Here is a 21308-nt window from a genome sequence, read left to right on the forward strand (position 1 = left end):
GATTCCAGGGATCGCAAATTCAGGCCACTAGAACTGAGCTGTCTCCCTGGTCCCTGAATTCTGGTGCTCACCAAGGCACCTGGGTTTAGCTGTCACCTCCATCAGTTTTCCACACCGGATGAAGGATATACAACGCCAGACTTTTGTTCGCGGGAAAATGTAGCCTGCCGGTAATCCCAGACTTGGTAAATGGAGGCAGCAGGGTTAGGCTCAAGGTCGTTTATCCAGTTCTAGCTGGCTAGACGTGTTTATCTCACAGGGCCGGTGGGAATCCGGGTAGAATTAAACGAGAATACCAGAAGGGCCTCCACGCCGCATCCACCGGTCCCATAGCCACGGCCGTGCGAACCGGAGCCTTCCGGGTGTTCGCTGCTTCCGCCGGATGCGCCCGTTCCGGAAGTGACGAGCTAGGGCGGGCTGAGAGCCGGTGTGCTTTCTCTCTCTCTCCTTTGCACGCGGTGCAGGAAGCCGGTAGGCCTGAGCGGCTCGTGCTGAATAATGCCGGGAAAACTCCGCAGTGAGTCCAGGTTGGGATCAGACGCGGCCGAGGACAGCATGGAGACGTTGCCGAAGACAAGCGAGAAGGTGAGACCTGGGGCCCCGGGCCGGACCGGGCTGGACCGGGAGCGCGTGGCCGTCCGCTCCGCGGGCCGCTCTGACACGCTGAGCCGGCTGGCGCGTCCCGGGCCACGCGTTCCTGGCCAGGCTCGAGAGTGCGGAAGGGGATGGCAGATCGCGTCGCAGTGTGGACTGGAGTCGCAGTCAGCGAGGCCTGAAACTAGGGCACATGGGCGGCTTCTGCAGTGACACACACACGCACGCGGTTCCCCCTGCTTAAAAAAAAAAAAAGCAAAAACTCAGAAAACGAGGCAATGCAGGTCTTTCTAGTATTTGTCGCTCAGATCTGCATGGAATTGGAGTTGGGCTAAGTGAACACCCTCTTACAGAGGGGATCTGTGTGAGCACTGTTAAATCGCCCTCGCTCCTATTCCTTGGATGAGAAGATCTAACGTGACTGTCTCTAATGATCAAAGTAGGAAGGAACGAAAGTTGTCCCAGAACCCCTGTGTTGTATGGCTTGGTTGACGTTTTTTGCTGTCTCCGGGAGCTTTTAAGTAGGAGACTTTAAAAGAAACAGTAATAATATATTTGGATAAGGTGGAAACCGCAGGTAGCTCAGCGTCCCGGCTTTGCATCCGCGTGTCCAGCTGTGGGGTGCTGAAGTCAAGAGGGAGGGGCCTGACTACTCGTTTATGTTCCAAACTCGACTTCCTGGCTGTTTTTCACTTATATAACCGACAGGTGTTTAAGCGGCGGAGAGATTATCCATAATCCATTATTTTTAAGATGTTTTTTTGTGGTAACAAGGACCAAGCCTTGGGCTGGCTGTTCACGTGTTGGCAGGTGCTGAACCATTGAACTTGTACGTAGCTCTAGCCTTTAGCCCAGCGGTTTTCAACATATGGGTCGTGACCCCACTGGGGTGGCGTATCAGATAGCCTGCATATCAGATCCGATCATAAGTGACAAAATTACAGTAATGAAGTAGCGATGGAAAGAATTCTATGGTTGGAGGTCAGCGCAGCATGAGGAACTGTATTAAAGGATGGCACAGCATTAGGAGGGTTGAGAACCACTGCCTTAGCCGGTGGTTTGAGAGAGGGCAGGCCTGCAGTTCAGGGAGTCAGAATTTAGTTCTACACTTCTCCATTATCTGGAGCTCTACTAGAGTCTAGTAGGGGGCGCCTAATTGGTACAAGTTTTCAGTAGTATGATATATGTACATTTAAATAAAGTCCGTGGGGTTTTTTTTTTTTACATATGAGAATGATAGGTTGGATTTTTTTCATAGTATTTTTGTTTCATATAGTGTCTTTATGTGAATTCATTTTGTCCTTTGAAGTATGCGTTTCATGAGTGTTTTTACTGTATAGTTATTTAGCAGAGAGAGAAGAGAAACCCACTTTTTTAAGATCTGTCTGAGGATATAACAAAGCTTTATTTCTCTTACAGTTACTTTGGACAATGCTTGGTCCCTGTTATAGTGTGTACCTGTGTGTATGGGTATACTTACCCTGCGTGTGTGGAAGCTAGAGGTCAACCCTGGGTGGGTGTCTTTATCACTTCCCACTTTACTTTGGGGAACAAAGTTTCTCTGTGAACCTGGACCCCTCTGGTTCACCTAGGCGGACTAGCTCCCCACTCCAGCCCCACCAGCTGGGGTGACAGGCACATGCCCCTACACCCATCTTTTTACAAGGGCACTGGAGTTTCCAGTTCAAGTCCTCATGGTTACACTGTTAAGCATTTTGCCCCCTGAACCATTTCCCTAGCTCTTGGTCACTTCTTATAATATGCAGTTTAGAGAGAGCTTGGGGGTCCCTTAAAATCTCATGGGAAAATTCAGTTTTGTAATGATTGACCAGTATGAGCTGAAGAGTTACTGTGAGTTCTTTTATTCCCTCATGTTAATAGGACTATTTTATATATATGTATCTCCATTGAACTAAGAAATGGTATTAAAATGGATACTGTGTGGGTTTTTTTAACTTTTTTTTTAAATTATAATTACATTAAGCCAGGCTTAGTGGTTGCTCACCTTTAATTCCAGCAGCAACAGGCAGATCTCTGTGAATTCCAGGCTAGCCTGGTTTACAGAGTGAGTTCCAGGACAGCCAGTTCTAGATAGTGAGACCCTATCTCTAAAATTTATAATATAGTTACATAATTTCCCCCTCCTTCTCTTTCCTCCTTCTGACCCCTTCTATGTAAGCCCCATCTTGCTCACTTTGAAATTCGTGGTCTCCTTTTGAATTGTTTACACTCCTTTAAATTGTTTGCACACACACACACATTCCTAAATACAGCCTGCTCGGTCCTTGTGTTACCTGTACGTGTATAATTTCGGGGCAGATTTTTTAACTTACCAATGTTGAAATGCCTAAGGCTGTGTTCTTCATAACATAAGTGGTCCTGAAATAACCCAGAATTGATGGATTCTATACAAGTATGGTGGGTTTGTTCAGTGCTGTGTCTTTATTAATTTTTAGAAAACTAGAAAAGAGAAGCCAAAATCTAAGACCAAAGAAGCAACAGAAGGAACAGAAGAGACAGTTTCCTCCAAAGCTAAAGCAGTTAAAAAGAAAGGGCCCTCTGAAGATGATGTGGATCCCCCGAAGTCCAAGAAGGCCAAAAAGCAAGAGGAGGCACCTCAAGATGAGACTGCTTCTAAAAGCAAAACCTCCAAGAAAAAAAAGGAGCCCCTTGAGAAGAAAGCGACCTCTGCTAAAACCAAAGAAGTAAGCCTCGAGGAGCCTTCTGAAGAGGATGCAGATGTTCCTAAGCCCAAGAAGATGAAGAAAGGGAAGGAAGCAAATGGAGACATTAGAGAGAAAAGCCCCAAGCTCAAGAATGGATTCTCTCCTTCGGAGTCGAACTCCAGTGAAGCCACCGGGGAGGAGAGTAGCAGTGAGACAGAGAAGGTGAGGCTGGATTTCGCTTTTGTTTGTTTCTATTACATGTGTTTGGGGGTGTGTGTGCGTGTGCGTGCGTGCGTGCGTGTGTGCGTGTGTGTACAACCCTCCCTCCACCGGGTGGGTCCTGGGGATTGAACTGGGCTTGGCAGGCTTGAGTGAGCACCTTACCCACTGCTCTATCACGGGCAAAGTTGTACTAGAGTAGGCAGACTGTTCCATTGCTTCAGGAGAACAGGCAGTCGCTACACACAATTGTAAACATTTTACGATTGTTTACGTAGTAGAGGTTGAGCCCAGGACCGTGAGCATACATGTTATTTTAATAGTAGAAGGAAATTTGATATGCCAGCACCGCGTTGGGGTACATAACAAGCTGTAGGGTGGCACTTTGCATCAGAGTTAATTCCCCACCCCCTGACACAGGGTTTCTCTGCATAGGCCTAGCTGTCCTGGAACTCACTCTGTAGACCAGGCTGGTCTCGAACTCAAAGAAATCCTCCTTCCTTTGCTTCATGAGTGCTGGGATTAAAGGTGTGTGCCACCGCCACCTATCTTATTTATTTTTTTTTTTTTTTGAAATGATGAGGTCTCATTGTGTATTCCTGAATAGTCTAGAATTCCTCTCATGCTAGGGATAAAGGCACACGCCTGGCCTTCATCTTTAGTAGGCATCAAGGCAGGCTGAGACAAGGTCTTGCTGTATTTATTTCCAGCCTAGCCTTGAACTCTCTGTACAGCACACAGAAAACAAGTGTGTGTTTGGAGGTGAGGGGAAACTTGGAGGAATTCTTTCTCCCTCCACCCCAGGGCCCGAGGACTGAACTCAGTTGTCATGTCAGGCTTGGGCAGCGAGGGCTTGTCCCCACTGAGCCATCTCAGCAGCCCCTTTGATGGTTTAACCTGATGTGTTTAGAAGAGCAAGTACCCTGGCATGTGTGTGGAGTCGGCACAGCTTTGTGGTGTGGGTCCTGCTGATCACAGTCCCTCCATCCGGCTTTGGCAGCCTCCCCCAGAGCTGTCTGAGAGCAGGCTCTCTCCAGCGAAGGCTTCTTGCGTTCACTTGCATGTGAACTACTGATTTCTGAAGTCTTTTTTCTTTGGCAGGAAATACCTGTGGAACAGAAAGAAGGAGCTTTCTCTAATTTTCCCATATCTGAGGAGACTGTCAAGCTTCTCAAAGGTGAGATTCCCTGGTGTCAGAATTTGAATTCACTTTTCATTATGGTGAATTGGGACCAATTCTTACTGTGGCCATCTCTGCTACAGTGAAGTAGACTTGTGTGTTACAGATAGGACCGTACTGTTTTGATTCAGTTATTAAAATTTAGTCAACATTCAGAAATGCGATGACTGACACTTTGTGTGATCTCTGTCCTCTTCCACCTGAGGTTAATGTCACCAGGATGTCCTGGGTCCTTTGGTCTGTTCCTGACAAGTTTGAGGTGTTTCACTGGCAAAGAAAAGTGTAGAATGGAGAGCCTCAGTCCTTTAAGTTCAGATAGCTGGTGGGTGAGATTTGATATAAGTAACTTAATCACATTATTAAAATTATAATAAAAAGGCTTATTAATACTTTTTAGTACAGTGGGTTCTAAACTACTCAGAATGTATTTGAACCTGACTCTGTAGATGCTGGTGAAAAGGTAGAATTCCCTAGTTCTTTCTCCAGGACCAGAAGTATGGATGTGTTTCAGTTGGAGTTGATATTTTAACAGAACCTCAGCGTTCTGTCCCTAACACTGAAAATAAAACAAACAAACAAACAAACAAAATGGCAAGTAACATGATTGATTTGTTCGCAGCTCGTGGGGTGAACTTCCTGTTTCCTATCCAAGCCAAGACATTCCACCATGTGTTCAGTGGGAAAGACTTGATTGCCCAGGCACGGACAGGAACCGGGAAGACATTCTCCTTTGCCATCCCTTTGATTGAGAAGCTTCAGAGTGGCCTACAAGACAGGAAGAGAGGCCGGGCCCCTCAGGTAACTGTCGTAAGCTCATCCCAGCTGGCCCCGGGTCAGCTCCCAGAAGCATGTGGGCCTGGTTTGCAAATGCTGCTTAGTGGGCCAGGCGATGGTGGCGGTGGTGGTGCACGCCTTTAATCCCAGCACTCAGGAGGCAGAGCCAGGCGGATCTCTGTGAGTTCGAGGCCAGCCTGGGCTACCAAGTGACTTCCAGGAAAGGCGCAAATCTGCACAAGAGAAACCCTGTCTCAAAAAACAAACAAACAAACAAACAAGTAAATGCTGCTTAGTACTGGGTTCCTCCAAGGTCCTTGCGCTCACTGAATTTCTCTGAATGTTGGCTGGGGTGATTCTTTCGGGTTGTTGGCCGCCAACTCTGTATGTTCCGTACTGTGATCTGTCCTGTGGTTGTGGTCATCCACACTTATTAATGTTCCTTTAAAATGTTGGATGTGGGCCGGGCGGTGGTGGCGCACGCCTTTAATCCCAGCACTCGGGAGGCAGAGCCAGGTGGATCGCTGTGAGTTCGAGGCCAGCCTGGGCTACCAAGTGAGCTCCAGGAAAGGCGCAAAACTACACAGAGAAACCCTGTCTCGAAAAAAAAAGGAAAAAAAGAAAAAAAAGAAGAAAAAAGAAAGGAAAAAAAAAAGAAAAAAAGAAAAAAAAGGAAAAAAAAAAAGAAAAAAAAAATGTTGGATGTGCTTGGCAAGGCTTACAGACTTGACCGTGGCTGTTTGTTTGTTTGTTTGTTTGTTTGTTTGAGACAGTCTCTGTGTAGACTTGGCTGGTCTCCACCTCACGGAGATCCACCTGCCTCTGCCTCTTGATTGCTGGGGTTATAAAGGCGTATAGTACCACAGCTGGCTTCTGGGTCGTTGTTTTTGCTATTATCCAGAATGAATTGAGTGAGTGTTAGAAGAACCCATCCACAAGTGTTGGGCCCTGCCGCTTGTAGTTTAAGTCTAGGTTGGCCTCTATCTGGCCTTTACCGAGAAGGCAGTTTGTGTGGTTTTATTTAAATACAAATAAAACACACAGGCGAGCCATCTACTCATCCTCTTCGCTGCGTAGCCTGGCGTTGGGGTTGGTGGTTCTGATGGCCGGCTGCGCTGCTCTTTCCGCGGTGGCTGTTGCAGTCTTGGAGGAAACGCTGTGAGCGATCTCAGCACAGCAAGATTTGTTGCACATGAGCAGCACTTCCCGCCCCTTGACATTGTGGACCAGAAGCTTCCGGAAGCCGCTGGGCGGCATGTGCTGGGCGGCATGTTTTCTTGTTGCTCCCATAACCAGTGTTAGGCATGAGGATCTGGTCTTGAATCTTGTCCGCACCCTATTGTCGATACCTCTGGGTTTCCGCCAGTTTCACTTAATTTTGACATACTGGTCTGGGTCTGGGTCCATCTAGCTTTTAGACTTGATTCGTTTACTCTTCAGTATCTGCCTCAAAGGTTGTTGAGAATTAAATCAGACTAATGAGTAAAAAGTACTTTATAGTGCATCAGACCCCGGGAAAACTGGAATATCAGCTAATGTTGGTATAGCTCCTCTGGGTTATCTTCCTGAAACTATTCTCTGGAGCAGCATCCGTTTGGACACCCATGTCTAATCAGCTTGATCACGGGCCCTTAGACTATTGCCTGGGGACTGTCGTCGTGGTCCTGTCCATGTAGTATGTGGTATTTATTGCAGAGCACATGATAAATGTTTTGAGTATATATCAAGATGAATAGGATGGAAACTGGAGAGATGGCTCAGCAGTTAAAAGCACTGGCTGCTCTTTCAGAGGACCCAAGTTCAGTTCCCAGCTCCCACATGGTGGCTCACAGCCAGTTCCAGGGGAACAAATGTCCTCTTCTGGCCTCCTTGGACACTGTATGCACGTGGTGCACAGAAATAAAAATAAATAAACATTTTTTAAAAAGATGAGTAGGATGAGTTGATCGTGGTGAAATCTGGAGTGGCTGAGAAACAATGACTGCACAGTACTTTGGAATTCTGTGTTTTCTCTCTCTCAGGTACTAGTTCTTGCACCTACAAGAGAACTCGCAAATCAAGTGAGCAAAGACTTCAGTGACATCACAAAGAAGCTGTCGGTGGCTTGTTTTTATGGTGGAACTCCCTACGGTGGTCAGAGTAAGTCAGTTCGAGAGCCAGGGAGGGGGTGTGCGGGCATTGTTCTTCGGGAGGCCCCTCAGCCTGAAGTCTGTTGTTATCTCATTTTGGGTTTCTCTCTGGCCTGTTGTTTAAAGATGGCCAAGGGCAGGGTCCTGGGTGATTCAAGGGGAATCTTAGGGTGCTTAGTACTTATCCAAAGACCGCGACAGGACAGACCCAGTGTGTCTGCTTTGCCTCTTTCTTCTACGTGTGTCTTTCCTGCTGCCAGCGAGCGGACGTCTTCCGCGGGCACCAGCTGAGGTTGCAGTCCCTTCTTCCTAACCTGCTGCTGTCTGGTCAGGACCGTGATCAAGCATCGGCACACAGTGAGGGTCGTTCCCATCCTCACTGGCTTTGGAAGACCTGAGCTCGATGGGACCTTGACTGAGCCCGTAGTCATTCAGTGTCCAAGTCGCTTACCTTTTCTATCTTGGAGGCTGTGTTAGGTAGTGTAAGGTGCCCCATGCAGTCCCTGGGCCTCCTTCCCGTCTCCGTACTGCACCACGTCCTGGTGTTTCTGCACCTCGTTAGAGTGGTTGCCCTTCTGGGCTGGCTCACCCTCTCCCCCAGTCACCCTGCAGGAGCTTCCGAGTTCAGAGCCTCACATAGGGAGTGGCCCTCTTGGGAGATGAAGGCAGGAAAGAGGGCTGAGTCCAAGAGCATTGAGAGCTCCGTATTAATACCCTGTCTCAGCCCGCGCGCGCACATACACATACCCCGCCCCCCCCAAAGGTTCTTTTCTCCAAGACTGTCACTTGTGATCTGTGAAATCTTGACATTTCCTGCCAGCCAAACAGGAAGTCATTTGCTACTATTTCCTAGTGGATCATTTTCTTATTAGTTAGTACGCTGGCCCTCACTTCTCACATACTCTCCTACTGAAGTGGAGGTCCTTCATTATTGTTAACGTCATTACGTACAGCATGTTACTTTATAGCTGTCTAGTAAGAGTTAGAGGGAAAATGTGTTTAAATGGATGCTCCATGCCAATAAAAGGAATTTTAAAAGAAAGCAACTCTTTTTGCTGAAATTTTTTACAGTCGAACGAATGCGAACTGGGATTGATATCCTGGTTGGAACCCCAGGTCGTATTAAAGACCACCTGCAGAATGGAAAGCTAGATCTCACCAAACTAAAACATGTTGTCCTGGATGAAGTTGACCAGATGTTGGATATGGGTTTTGCTGATCAAGTGGAAGAAATTTTATGTGTGGCATACAAGAAAGGTAAGCCCCAAATTTAAGGAACTGATGGAAAGGACCTTAGGAAGAGTCGTGGTGAAATTGTCTTCCAGGAGATAAATAAGGGCACTTACTCAAGGAACATAGAATTTTTATTTTTTTATTTAATTTTGTTTTTTGAGACAGGGTTTCTCTGTGTAGCCCTGGCTGTCCTTGAACTTGCTCTGTAGATCAGGCTGTCCTCGAACTCACAGAGATCACCTCTGCCGCCTGAGTGCTGGGATTAAAGGCGTGTATCACCTTGCAGCTAAGACTTGGATTTTTGTTGTTGTTTTTTGAGACAGGGTTTCTCTGTGTAGCTTTGCGCCTTTCCTGCAACTCACTCTGTAGACCAGGCTGGCCTCGAACTCACAGAAATCCACCTGCCTCTGTCTCCTGAGTGCTGGGATTAAAGGCATGTGCCAACACTTGGCTAAGACTTGGAATTTTTAAAGCCGGATTTGTTCTATAATTGGTGAAAACTTGGGAGAATAAATGAAAAATTTCCTTTTCTGCCAGCTTGCTACACTGCTCCAACAGCTTTCAGTATTTTCCTGGTGTGTGTGTACTGATTATCAATGCACTGTTAGATATTCCAGCCTTGTCAGGTGACTGGGCATGGGTCATTCCTCCACCCACCACTTCTCACCTTCTTCATATAGAGGGTTCCGTTTACAGTGGCTGTAAGCAGCGCGGTTCTGCGGTGCCTGGACTTGGTTCTGTAGCACAGATCTCCATGTGCAGAGCTGCTGATCCAGTTGCAAAGTGCCCTGAACTGGGTCTGCTAGCTTGTGCCCTTTGAGGCTTCTGAGAACAATACCACAGTGCTCCTAAGTCCAGATGACCAGGAACATTGGCTTGGCTTTTGGGGGTGCTGAGGAATGAGCTGAAGGCTTTGCCACTGGATTGCACCCCAGCCTGAATTCTGAATTCTTAAAATACTAAGCTGCTGTGGGTTTTGTCACAGGCTGCTTAATTAGAGATCCGTGCTGGTTGGTACCTGGACGTCCAGGATTGTTTGTCCAGTTTCCTGTGTGAGTGAGAGAGGGCAAAGGCTAGAAGACAACATAGATTTCACACACTTTGATCATTAGGGATCCGTTATGATGACAAATGGTTTCAGTTTTTGTGTCTGGGGAGTCTTCGAAGGCATCTTTATTTTTGTGTCTTTGATGCATGGCTGGCCGCCGGTGTCGGTGGTAATGGTGGTGTGCCCTGGAGCTGCCAGGAGAGGTGGAGTACTGTGTATGCAGGCTTGTTTGGATTATTCACACTGACTTCTTTTTCCCCCAAGATTCTGAAGACAACCCCCAAACATTGCTTTTCTCTGCAACCTGCCCTCACTGGGTGTTTAATGTTGCTAAGAAATACATGAAATCTACATACGAACAGGTGGACCTGATTGGTAAAAAGACTCAGAAAGCAGCCATAACTGTGGAGGTAAATGATTCATTTAGTTGCCGGAATTAGTATTCAATTGTCAATCCTTCTGTTTCCTGTCTGATAATTTTAAAACTAGCAATTACAAGCTCTTTTTCCAGATAAATACTAAATCCTTATGAAGAGCCAAGTAAAATACATCTTCCTCTTCTATGTATAGTATCTGTGCTTTCTGGATTTTCATCATCTAGCAGCCTGATTTCAGAGTCACTTGAAACCCTGTTTGAATTAGATAAACAAAGTGGTTACATTTAGAATTTATCTGCTAGAGGGCAGCAGAGCAATCTGACCCATCATGTGGAATCTGTTTCATCTGAGGCTCCGGTACCTAGATGAATTCATTTCACCCAAGGGCAGGCCTGTACAGACTGCACTGAAGTGGATGAAGGGCCATAGCGCAGCGCACACAGGCCCTTCTTGTCATTATTTGGTTTCCTGCAGGAGCCTGGGAAATAGCATTTCCTGATTGCATTAGAATGTAAAGGAGCCAGACTCTTTGGAGAAAGGCGAGAGGCCTGGGGACAGACCACAATGCTCTTTACTTTGGTTTCTTTAGCTTCCTTCTTTCCCTGTAAGCAGTGGTGGCAGGAGACAGCCCTGTAAGGCCCGCATTTACTTTCTGTACACGACATTAGACTTGGGAGTTGAGAAGGGAGCTGTGAGGTCCCAGGCAGGCGTCACCGAGTGTTGTTTCTTCTCTTCAAAGCACCTGGCCATCAAGTGTCACTGGACTGAGAGGGCGGCGGTTATCGGGGACGTGATCCGAGTGTACAGTGGTCACCAAGGGCGCACCATCATCTTCTGTGAAACCAAGAGGGAAGCCCAGGAACTGTCCCAGAATACATGCATAAAGCAGGTAGGTCCTTCTGCCCGGAAAGGCTGGCTCATCAGTGTGCCGTCACCGGATGATTCCAGGTTGTGATAGATCGGGGAAGCTTCTCTGCTGGTCATGGGTTATGTAACCTACCAGTCCTGCCGCCCAGGTGCTGGGTCACGTGTAATGCTAGCAGTTATAGCCACTTTTGGGTGGTGCTCTCGACCTTGGAGTATGGTTAGGAACAGTTGATGTCAGGCTGAGGGCTGCAGACAATTTGAAGATTTTCCCACACAAGAAGCAGAAGTCAGAAGGCATCTGTTTCGCTTTGTGATGTTTCCAGAAGGAGTATCCCCAGACTGAGCCCTGGGCCTCTTGGGGGTGGCGTGTTGGGTTTGTATTCTTAGGTCAGTTTATTTTGTTGCAGGATGCCCAGTCGTTACATGGCGACATTCCACAGAAGCAAAGAGAGATCACCCTGAAAGGTTTCCGAAATGGCAGTTTTGGAGTTTTGGTTGCAACCAATGTTGCTGCACGTGGGTTAGACATCCCTGAGGTTGACTTGGTTGTTCAAAGCTGTCCACCAAAGGTAAGTTGTTTCTGTTTTTTTTGTTCTTAAACAATAAAACATTATTGCTTTTGTTTCTTTGAGGATACTAAAAGTTACTTCATTGACTTTTGTGGTTTCCAGTAGATTGTTAGTCATGGTGGACATATACCTTTCATTCCAGCATTCTGTGTTTGAGAGTTTCAGGCCAACCAGTTGCTACCTTGCCTGGCTTTTTATTTACTTTGGTAGTTTTTTACTATGTACTTTGGCTCTTGAAGACTTGCAGAAAAGAATACGATAACCCGTTAGTAACTTGTTTTTATATCGTGGCTTGCTGTGATGTGACTTAGGTGTCTGTGTTTACAGCCATCTCTCTGCTTCCTGTTTCTGTTTCCCACCTTCCACCCTCAATATTCCCCTCCTCCACCTTCATAGTAGTGTGTTCCAGCAGCCTCCCTGCTCCTCTTGGGGAAAGCCTCGTCTTGTGGGGCCTTTCTGATTTTCTGAATTCTGCACTCAGTTTGGGTGGGTAGGTAGATTGATTGATTGATTAATTAATTAATTGATTAGAAGTTAGGCTCTGCATATGAAAAAGAACAGTGTTTGTCTTTCCAAGTTGGTTCTTTCTATTTTCCTACAAATTTCATCATTGCTTTCTTTGTAGTGTAGTAAAATTCATTGTGCCTGTCCATACTTTCCTTATCCATTCATTCATTGCTTTCTTTGTAATGTAGTAAAATTCATCATGCCTGTACACACTTTCCTTATCCATTCATTTGTTGGAAATCTAGGCTGCTCCCATGTCTTTTTTGTGAATAGAAATAGTCTAACTTGTTAGCAAAATTTTAATTCAATGTATAGAGTTAAATGAGATGTATTATTTAAGTAAATACTTAATTTAAGTAAATACTTATACTGCAGTCAATTGAGGCTTGGAAAAACACATACCCCTAGAATATTTGCACACAGGATAGGGAGCACTGTTGGAGAGGTTTGGAAACTCATAGTTTCATTCACTGACCTGCACACGCTGTTTAATCCCATGTCTCACTCCTCTGCTTGGTTTCCACAGGATGTGGAGTCCTACATTCATCGTTCGGGGCGGACAGGCCGAGCTGGAAGGACCGGGGTTTGCATCTGTTTCTATCAGCACAAGGAAGAGTACCAGTTAGCTCAAGTGGAGCAGAAGGCGGTAAGGACGTTGCTGACTTGCACTCAACACATGCTAAGTTCTGAAGCAAGGGCAGTCTTCAGGACTGTGGCGGCAAGCCTCTTAGATACAGACTTCCTTTGGGATTCCATGGTAGAAGGCTGTGAAATAACTTGCATTTGAAGATAATGACCCGTTTCTTATATTTGAAAGACAATTCGTAGACAATACTATGAATGTGACCAGAAGTACTTGAGGAGGTTAGAGTGTGGAGAAGAATAGAGGAGCATTGGAAAGATAGAGGGAACTGGGAGCGATACATGAACCTACAACACTTGAGGAGCTGAGGCAGGAGGATCACCATGAGTTTGAGAACCCTGTTTTAAAGGAGAGACTAAATTTCCTTACAGAATATTTATAGATTCCTCCTTCTCCAGGAAGACCCTGGCTGCTCCCTTGTGTTCAGTGGGCTTCACCTAGTGCCTGCCGCACAGAACGGAGCTGTGGGTCTGAGATGAGCGAGAGTCCATTGCCTGCAGTGCTGGAGAGGTGCTGATGAGAGGTGGCAGGATGGCCATTCACCTGCAGAATCAGTTCTGTCCCCAGACCATAGCCTCAGTCTGAAGGGAGAAAAAGCATCAGACAGCGTCACATTGGGGGTCAGCCTATAAATAACTCCTTAGAACTATTGGGGTGTGGGAAAACAGACAGATAGGCACATAGTGAAGTGGTTTATTTGGTAGATTTAAAAAACAAGTTATTTGGTCTGAAGAGATGGGGGGGCGGGGTTGTGTGGCACACCCCTTTAATCACAGCACTTGGGAGGCAGAGGCAGGCGGATCTCTGTGAGGTTGAGGCCAAAATGGTCTATAGAGTTCAAGGACAGCCAAAGGCTATACAGAGAAACCTTGTCTCAAAATTTAAAAAAAAAGAAAGAAAAAGAAAACTATTTAAATTAAAAAAAAAGTTACTTGTCTCAGTAGAAACTAACCTTTGTACATGAAATTGTGGTTTGTTTCCTTGTAGGGAATTAAATTTAAACGGATAGGTGTTCCTTCTGCAACAGAAATAATCAAAGCCTCCAGCAAAGATGCCATCAGGTATGTTCTCTTCCATCACCAAGGTCTCTTTCCAGGCTGCTTCTTGGACCTTCAAAGTTTCTTTTCCATATTCCTTATCAAGAGTTAATACAACCAGCTGCTTTTCACAAAGCAGCCAGCTTGATAGATGAATAAATAAACATCCATGTTTCTAGTCATCCCGGCCCTGTTTCTCAGGGGAGCCACTATCAAGAGTTGGGTCTGTAGTGTCTACTTTAAGGATGTTTCCCACTTTGTGCCTGGTTAGATAGGATCACAGACAGCATTCCAAATCTTCATTCACTTATTCCCTATGTGGTAGAATGAAAAGTGATAGAATGTAAGGATTGATCAGCCGTTTCTCGTGAAGGTTTTATTGGTAGTGGTATGATTGTGTAGCATTATCCTGTAGACGGGAGGATTTTCAGTTGATTAGGATTCCTTGTTGTGGCCTCTGCATCACAATCTGGAGGTGAACAGGGTAAACATCGTGTAAGCCAAAGTCTATTTACACATATTTTGAGGGGTGACTTATATCCCCTACTTATGCATACTGAGCTCAGAGTGCCACACAGTCACTGCTGTAGGTGTGAGACATGCTTGTCATAACAGGCAGAAAAAAAGGCCCCAGAAGTCAGCAATTTGCACTAAGTCTGAATGGTAAGCAGTTGTCTTATTGCAGCCTCAGGCCAGAGGTGGCTGTTGGCAGCCTCAGAATGGTACCATCATGCCTCAGGGCTCAGGGCATGACCTGTGTGAAGTGACTGTGGAGATGGAAAAGGAGCCTAAAAGCAGCTTCCTGAGCCCTTTGTAATGACTGAGGCTTCAGCTTAATGGAGCCCTGCACCTGACCAGGTGGAGCACTGCACCTGACCAGGTGGAGCACTGCACCTGACCAGGTCTGGCCTGAGGAGCAGTGGCCAGGAGAGAAGATGAAGCCATGGAGCCATGTGTATAGGGCTATCCAGGGAAGGGTGTCAGAGCGGTGCTGTAGTTGGGCACCCTTGCAGCTGACCCGGGATTTTCCTGAAGCACACAGTTTGGATGGGTAATGAGCAGGCAGGGCGGCCATGAGCAGTGGAGGTGCTGGCTATTGGTGTGGTCTTGAGAGCCGGGGAGCCTGTCCCAAACAGCATTTTCAAGTTGAGTTTTTACAGCATGTTTTCCTTCTCGTGCCCCAAGGTGGGGCACCATGGGGTACTAACAAATTCAGGAAATACAGGGTTGAAGAGGCACAATCTAGTAGTATGTAAGAGATGTCCAGCTCACTCTGCATAACATACAGATATCCTGCTCTGTTATTGCCAAGACAATGGCTATGCTCCAGCAAATAACATCTCAAAAAAGTCTGTGTTTTAAACCCGATAGAGAACATTTGTTAAAATTTCAGAATATAAGTGGCTATAGTTTTGTCCAGTTCTAAAAGTAACACACAAGTTCACTATACTGTCGCTTACTGTATGGGGGCTGGGCATGGAGATGCAGAAGGCTGAGTGTGAGGCCATCCTGCTCTTCAGAGCAGGTTGCAGGCAGATGCAGTAAGACCCTGTCCCAAAGAGCACAATAAAGGCAAACAAGGCTGTCACTGTAGTCGAAGATGACCTTGAACTTGAGGCCCTCCTGGCTCCACCTCCTGAGTGCCTAAGGCGGCCCCTCCGGTGTATGCGGTGCTAGGGATTAGACAGGCCCTGCCTTCCAGCCAGGTTAGCTACACCCCAGTTGTGCTGGTGCCCATCTTAGAGCTCGTTTATTTTCCTTACTATAGTGGCCTTGTCTAACAAGCTCGCTCTCAAACCCCAGGCTTTTGGACTCTGTGCCTCCGACCGCCATTGGCCACTTCAAGCAGTCGGCTGAGAAGCTGATTGAGGAGAAGGGGGCTGTGGAGGCCCTGGCAGCCGCGCTGGCCCACATTTCAGGGGCCACATCGGTCGACCAGCGCTCCTTGATCAACTCCCAAGCGGTAAAGTTTTGGGTCCTTTATAAAATGGCGTAAGCAAAACTGAAAAGTCGTTTAACCTTCCTAGTTGTCTTCACCGTCTCTGGGAGGTAGGAAGGCCTGGTTGGGTTTAGCCATTCCTACTTAAACTCAGTGGCGGCAGGGTGGATGCCTGCTTTCCGGGCTGGAGGGCCAGGGGAACCAGCACTGGCTACTCAGGGGTGGAAGGCCAGGGAGACTTAGCAAGGCAGTGGCCTGCCTCCAAGCCTGACAACCCCAGGGCCCACAGAGTGGAAGGAGAGAGCAGATTTCTGCACCTGCTCTCTGCCTCTGCACGTAAGCTCAGAGAGAGACAGACAATGAATCCCAGTGAACTAGAACTGAAGGAAAACCCACTGCCTGGACTGTTGCCATGGGGAATTCCTTTGATACATTGATGTTTCCTGTTTTTAGTGAAATAATTATAGATCCATGTGGCAGAAGAAGTACACAGATTCCCTGTGCTTCAGCCAGTCCCGTCCCCCCCCCCCAGTACAGACACTTTAGAAAACTCACGACTGGGTACCAGTCTTCCTAAGATTGCCCCAGTCTACTTGTGCCCCTTCTCCGTGGCTGGGTGGTGTGTCGTCAGGGAGCTGCCCCAGGAATGCTTCCCTCCTCAGAGCAAGTGTTTAGGATACCGATGGGTTGTCAAGACTTAACTTCTATGCCTCTTTGTCCCCTAAGGGCTTTGTGACCATGATCCTGCGGTGCTCGATTGAAATGCCCAACATTAGTTACGCTTGGAAAGAACTTAAGGAGCAGCTGGGTGAAGGCATCGATGCCAAAGTGCGGGGGATGGTCTTCCTCAAAGGGAAACTGGTGAGTGCCGGGGCCTTGGCGGCCTCATCTTAGTTTGGTTAGCATGGTAACCAGGATGTGTCCTCTCCCATGATGCTGTCTCCAACCCAAACTGTTGTGCGGATATCACTGTGCCTTCATGGGAAAATGAGAATAAGAAGGGCCGAGAAGTATTCTTGGGAAATAGTTTTGACTCTGGGCTCCCTCGATGGTCACATACACGGATGCACATGGAAACCCAGAGCCCCAGTGTTAGGTGAGGATGCTCATAAGGTAGGAAATGCATGGTCAGAGACGCCGTGAGCCTAAGCTGAGGGTCAACTTGTTCTGCTTACCAGCTCCACATCGCCACCTCTCGCACCCGTTACTGTGGGGATACTGAGCACCCACTGCCTTTTCCCCGTGGGGCTGACCCTGGTGCTCACCGTGTCTTCCCTCCACGGTGCTCTTTGAGGCTTAGCTTTGACGCTCCAGCGTCCCAGGCTCGGGACACAATTAGAGGAGTCCTTACCTGTACGGCAGAGTTCTTAGGGTGTGATGTTCACCCCAGTAAGTTCTCCCTCCCTCTGATTGCTTACAATGAAGGCTTCAATCCTTGTGACCTACTCAAGGGCAACAAAACCTCTCTAGGTACCTGAATGTCCCCATGGTCCTGGAGTTGCCCGTGCATGGAGAAGTCCATGAATGTCAGGTCCTTCAGCACCTGCCTATGCTATGGCTGGGTAATCTTCTGGGGTGTGTGTGGCTCAAATTGCCATTACAGGAGTAGTTTGGTATTTTACTGTTGGTGGCTTCCCCAACTGATAAGGAAAGAGCTTGTTATCAAAGATCCTACAGTGTAAACCATATACCTTGTCTCATATTCTCACAGAAAACTGAATTATGGAAAACTAGAAATCAGCAATGTCGTTTTCTGCTTTTCATTGTGTCCTCCTGAGTATGGGTTAGCACAGTGTCATGGCCCAGAATGCCCACGCAGGCGGTTGCATGCCCTGGTCCATCGGGAGCTCCACATCTGCTGCTGTCTTCAGGGGCATGTTAGCCATGTTCCAGAGTTTTGTCCGGCATCCGTACCTGCTGATCTCTTTGCAGATTTCTTTGTTTTTGGCAGTTATTCGGATTGACTCTTCCTGCTTTGATTTCTAGGGAGTGTGTTTTGATGTCCGCACTGAAGCAGTCACAGAAATACAGGTATTTTCTTTTCGTTTTTTAATGTCTGTAGACCCAGATCATACAGTATTCATTCTGAAAGCAGAGTGACAGTGTGGACCACAGAGGACAGTCTCGCTGTTTGATTGTGACCTTGCTGCTGGCATGCCTTGCTCCTCCTTGGGGTTGGGCTCAGCGGCTGCCCCACTCCTCAGGGCCCCACTGCTCTGGGCCGCACGCCTTCCCACGCACTTGCTGTTGCTGCGTCTCTTAGTGTGTGCCCCAGCCAGCTGCAGTGACTGGTGAAATTCAATCGTAGAGAGAGCTGCCCCTCCCCCTCCCGAAGACCTGTCCCCGCACTCGCCCCACGGCGCTGGGGCCCCATACTTGGCCCTAGAAGCCTCTTAAGCACCTGTTTACCAACTTGTTCCTTGGAGACATGACAACAGGTTTTCCTTGTGGCTTTACCGAATTGAAGTAAGCCACGGAACAAACCTTCCTCTACCCACAGGAGAAGTGGCATGACTCAAGACGCTGGCAGCTCGCTGTGGCCACGGAGCAGCCGGAGCTGGAAGGACCCCTGGAGGGATACCGAGGTGGCGGCAGGGGTCAGCGCGATGGCAGCCGCGGAGCATTCAGAGGACAGCGCGGTGGAAGCAGGAACTTCAGGGGACAGGGACAGCGAGGAGGAAGTAGAAACTTCAGAGGACAGCGGCCTGGCGGTGGTAACAAAAGTAACAGATCCCCGAACAAAGGGCAGAAGCGGAGTTTTAGTAAAGCGTTTGGTCAGTGAGTGGAGGCGGGAAGGACTGTTCACCCCGGACTCCAGTGCCCACCTCACCCCCCTGTCAGCGCCGCCTCCTTCCTCTTGACGTTTGCTCAGTCAACTGTTCAGGCTAACATCGCCCACTCTCTTCACTTTGAAAAGGGATGCGAATTCAGGTTATCATTTTCTAACATAGTGTCTAATTTTACAAAGTAAAGCCAACCACGGATCGGTGTGTCCTTCCATGTTGACCTTGCAAGTCCATCTTTGTGTGTAAGCATGCACTGGGGTCTGAACCCAGACCCTCACCCATGCTGAGCATGCACACGCCCTACGACTAAACTCCATCTCTAGTCCCTGGAAGTGTCTCTTACTCATGTCCTCCAAAGAAAGTCCCTAAGGGGGCTGGAAAGATGGCTCAGTGGTTAAGAGCACTAACTGCTCTTCCAGAGGACCCGGGTTCAATTCCCAGCACCCGTGACCTACGCCTGTGGCAAAACATCAATACATATATATAAAATAAAAAATAAATTAGGAAAAAAAAAAAAAAAAAAAAAAGAAAGTCCCTAAGGGATGCCTCAGTCTCTGGAGGACCACATGAGTCAGGGATTTTTTTCTTGCCTCTGATACTTGGCCTCCTGACAAACAGTTGCTAGAGTCTGTATGTCTGCTGAGGTCTGATGCTGAACAAGGCTTTTCAAAGCCATTTCAGACTTAGCTGACTGGACTAGCTTGTGCCAGGCTCTGGATGTGGAGGGTGGAAGGCAGACAGTATAGATCTCTGCACAGTGTCTCCGCATACTCTTCAGTTTCTCGTTAGGTGACTTGTGTTTCAGTGAATGTTCTAGTGTATATAGAAGTACATTTTCATAGGAGCCAGGGTCCCAAATGTCTAAAGTCTCTGGATTTTTTATCAGTAATAAGACGAAATAGATGATATTGAAGTGCTTGTGCCCTTTTGGAAGATTGATTTACCAAGAAGTAATTAATTAAGCTCAGTTGGTAATGCTGAAGAATGATTCAGAAAAGCCACAAGATGGTCTTCATGGTCACAAGTGAGGAGGCAGGAGGCGGCTTGCTGTGAATGGTGACCACTGCACAGGCCATGACTCTGCAAGGGACTGTGTCTCCTACTGGGGTACAGTGGGACAATCTTCTCAGTGGCTTAGATCTTAAGCCACAGTATAAGTTCTAATTCTGTTAGGTTGCTTCTCCATTGAAAAGTTAACACCGCCTAGAGAATTTTCAGCCAAGCTACGCCATTTGAAATTGTTGCTTTGAGGGAACTGAAGAACTCGGTGTAGCACCTGGCCCAGTAATAAACTGCTGGAGTTCTCAGGTTTTCTTTTGGGGGGCATTATCCCACCTAGCACAGATGCTCAACGGTGGGTCTTCTTGCCTTCCTAGAGATTCTGTCCAGGGAATCTTAGAACAGGCTGGGAAGGAAAGCCAGAATCACACGCACCCTTGTGTTTTCTCCAATTGTTAGATCAGCTAAGATCTCCAGACTCATCCTCTGATGTTAGTGTGAGTGCCACCACCTAACTGGTCTTAACCGGAACACATGGCACCAAAGGGCTCTCATCACCAAATTAGCTCCAATCTCAGTTTTCCCCTTGAACTCTGGCCTGATGGTTCTTGTCCTCTGTGCTTGGAATTCTTTAGAACTTTTTTCTTTGTTTGACTGCAGCTTAAAATAAGTTTTGGTTTTGCCCAATCACTGGGCATGCACTAGTGAAACATTTCACTATTAGGATAAGAATTTGTGCCGTATCAAGCTGATGAAAGGATATGCTGGCTGTACTTTCAGGAGTAGAAGGCTAAAATCTTTTTAGACTATGGATTAGCCTATAGAAAAATGTCTGCCATAAATCAAACAGTGAGGGGAAGACGAATAGGAATCTCACTTACACAACTTAAGTAAAACATAGCTCTCTGAACAGATGAAGATAGGTTTCTTCTGTATCCCAGAATCTAATCAATATTTATATGTATAATTCAGCTATTATTTGGCTTAAATGGGCTTATTGGGAAATGTTATCTTTTTTACTATTTTCTACATAGAAAATATTTTCCAGTTTCAATGGACTTTTGAATTATAACCCATTTTTATGTTTAAGCTGTCTGTATTATTTCTCCTGCAGTTGTACATAAAATGTTTTTACATTCAAATGAATTACTGTATAAAGTACTGCATTATGCCATAATAAAGATACTAATGCTTTATAGTTAGTTTTGTTTTATAAAATGAAAATAGCTCGACATTTTTATTATGACAATGACTGCTAGGTATAAAAGTCTAGTAAACCTGGGCTAGGGTTGTGGCTCAGTTGGTAGAGGCTGGCCTCCCCTCCCGTGCGTATTACACTAGGGAGGAGAAGGGGGGGATCAGGGAGAGGTTAGCAGTCGCTAAATTCCAAAAATACAGCAGTCCTATGTTAACATTTCTGTGGGCAATTTTATCCGAATTCATTTCTTGAAACAAATCATCCATTCGGTTTTAAGAATTGTTCTCTTCCTCACAGTCGATGTTTACCTTTTTGTACATACAGATCCACTATGGCATATTCACCCTTCCCCACTTGCTTGTTTTTAAGACTTAAAAAATAGTTTTACATTTATTTAATAAACTTTGTTGTTTTCAAGACTGGGTCTCACTATGTAGCTCTGGCTGTCTTGGAAACTATGTAGATAAGGTTGGCCTTGAACTCAAATCTGTCTGCCTTTGCCTCCCAAATGCTGGGATTAAAGGCTTGTGTGCCAATACGTAT

At 46.8% G+C, this 21308-nt stretch overlaps 1 protein-coding gene across 1 annotated transcript; it reads left to right on the forward strand.

The window, feature by feature from the left end:
• Positions 1-393: 393 nt before the first annotated feature.
• Positions 394-20765, forward strand: Ddx21 (DExD-box helicase 21). The gene is made up of 15 exons (XM_006972728.4): positions 394-585; positions 3051-3482; positions 4581-4656; positions 5279-5457; positions 7455-7572; positions 8634-8819; positions 10108-10253; positions 10960-11109; positions 11495-11656; positions 12690-12809; positions 13794-13867; positions 15647-15806; positions 16509-16643; positions 17769-17813; positions 18283-20765. The coding sequence occupies exons 1-15, from the start codon at positions 499-501 to the stop codon at positions 18562-18564; spliced, it is 2352 nt and encodes a 783-aa protein (XP_006972790.1). The 5' UTR covers positions 394-498; the 3' UTR covers positions 18565-20765.
• The last annotated feature ends 543 nt before the right edge of the window (positions 20766-21308 follow it).

The sequence above is a fragment of the Peromyscus maniculatus genome, chromosome 21 (genome assembly GCF_049852395.1).
Source record: "Peromyscus maniculatus bairdii isolate BWxNUB_F1_BW_parent chromosome 21, HU_Pman_BW_mat_3.1, whole genome shotgun sequence".
Classification (NCBI taxonomy): Eukaryota; Metazoa; Chordata; class Mammalia; order Rodentia; family Cricetidae; genus Peromyscus; species Peromyscus maniculatus.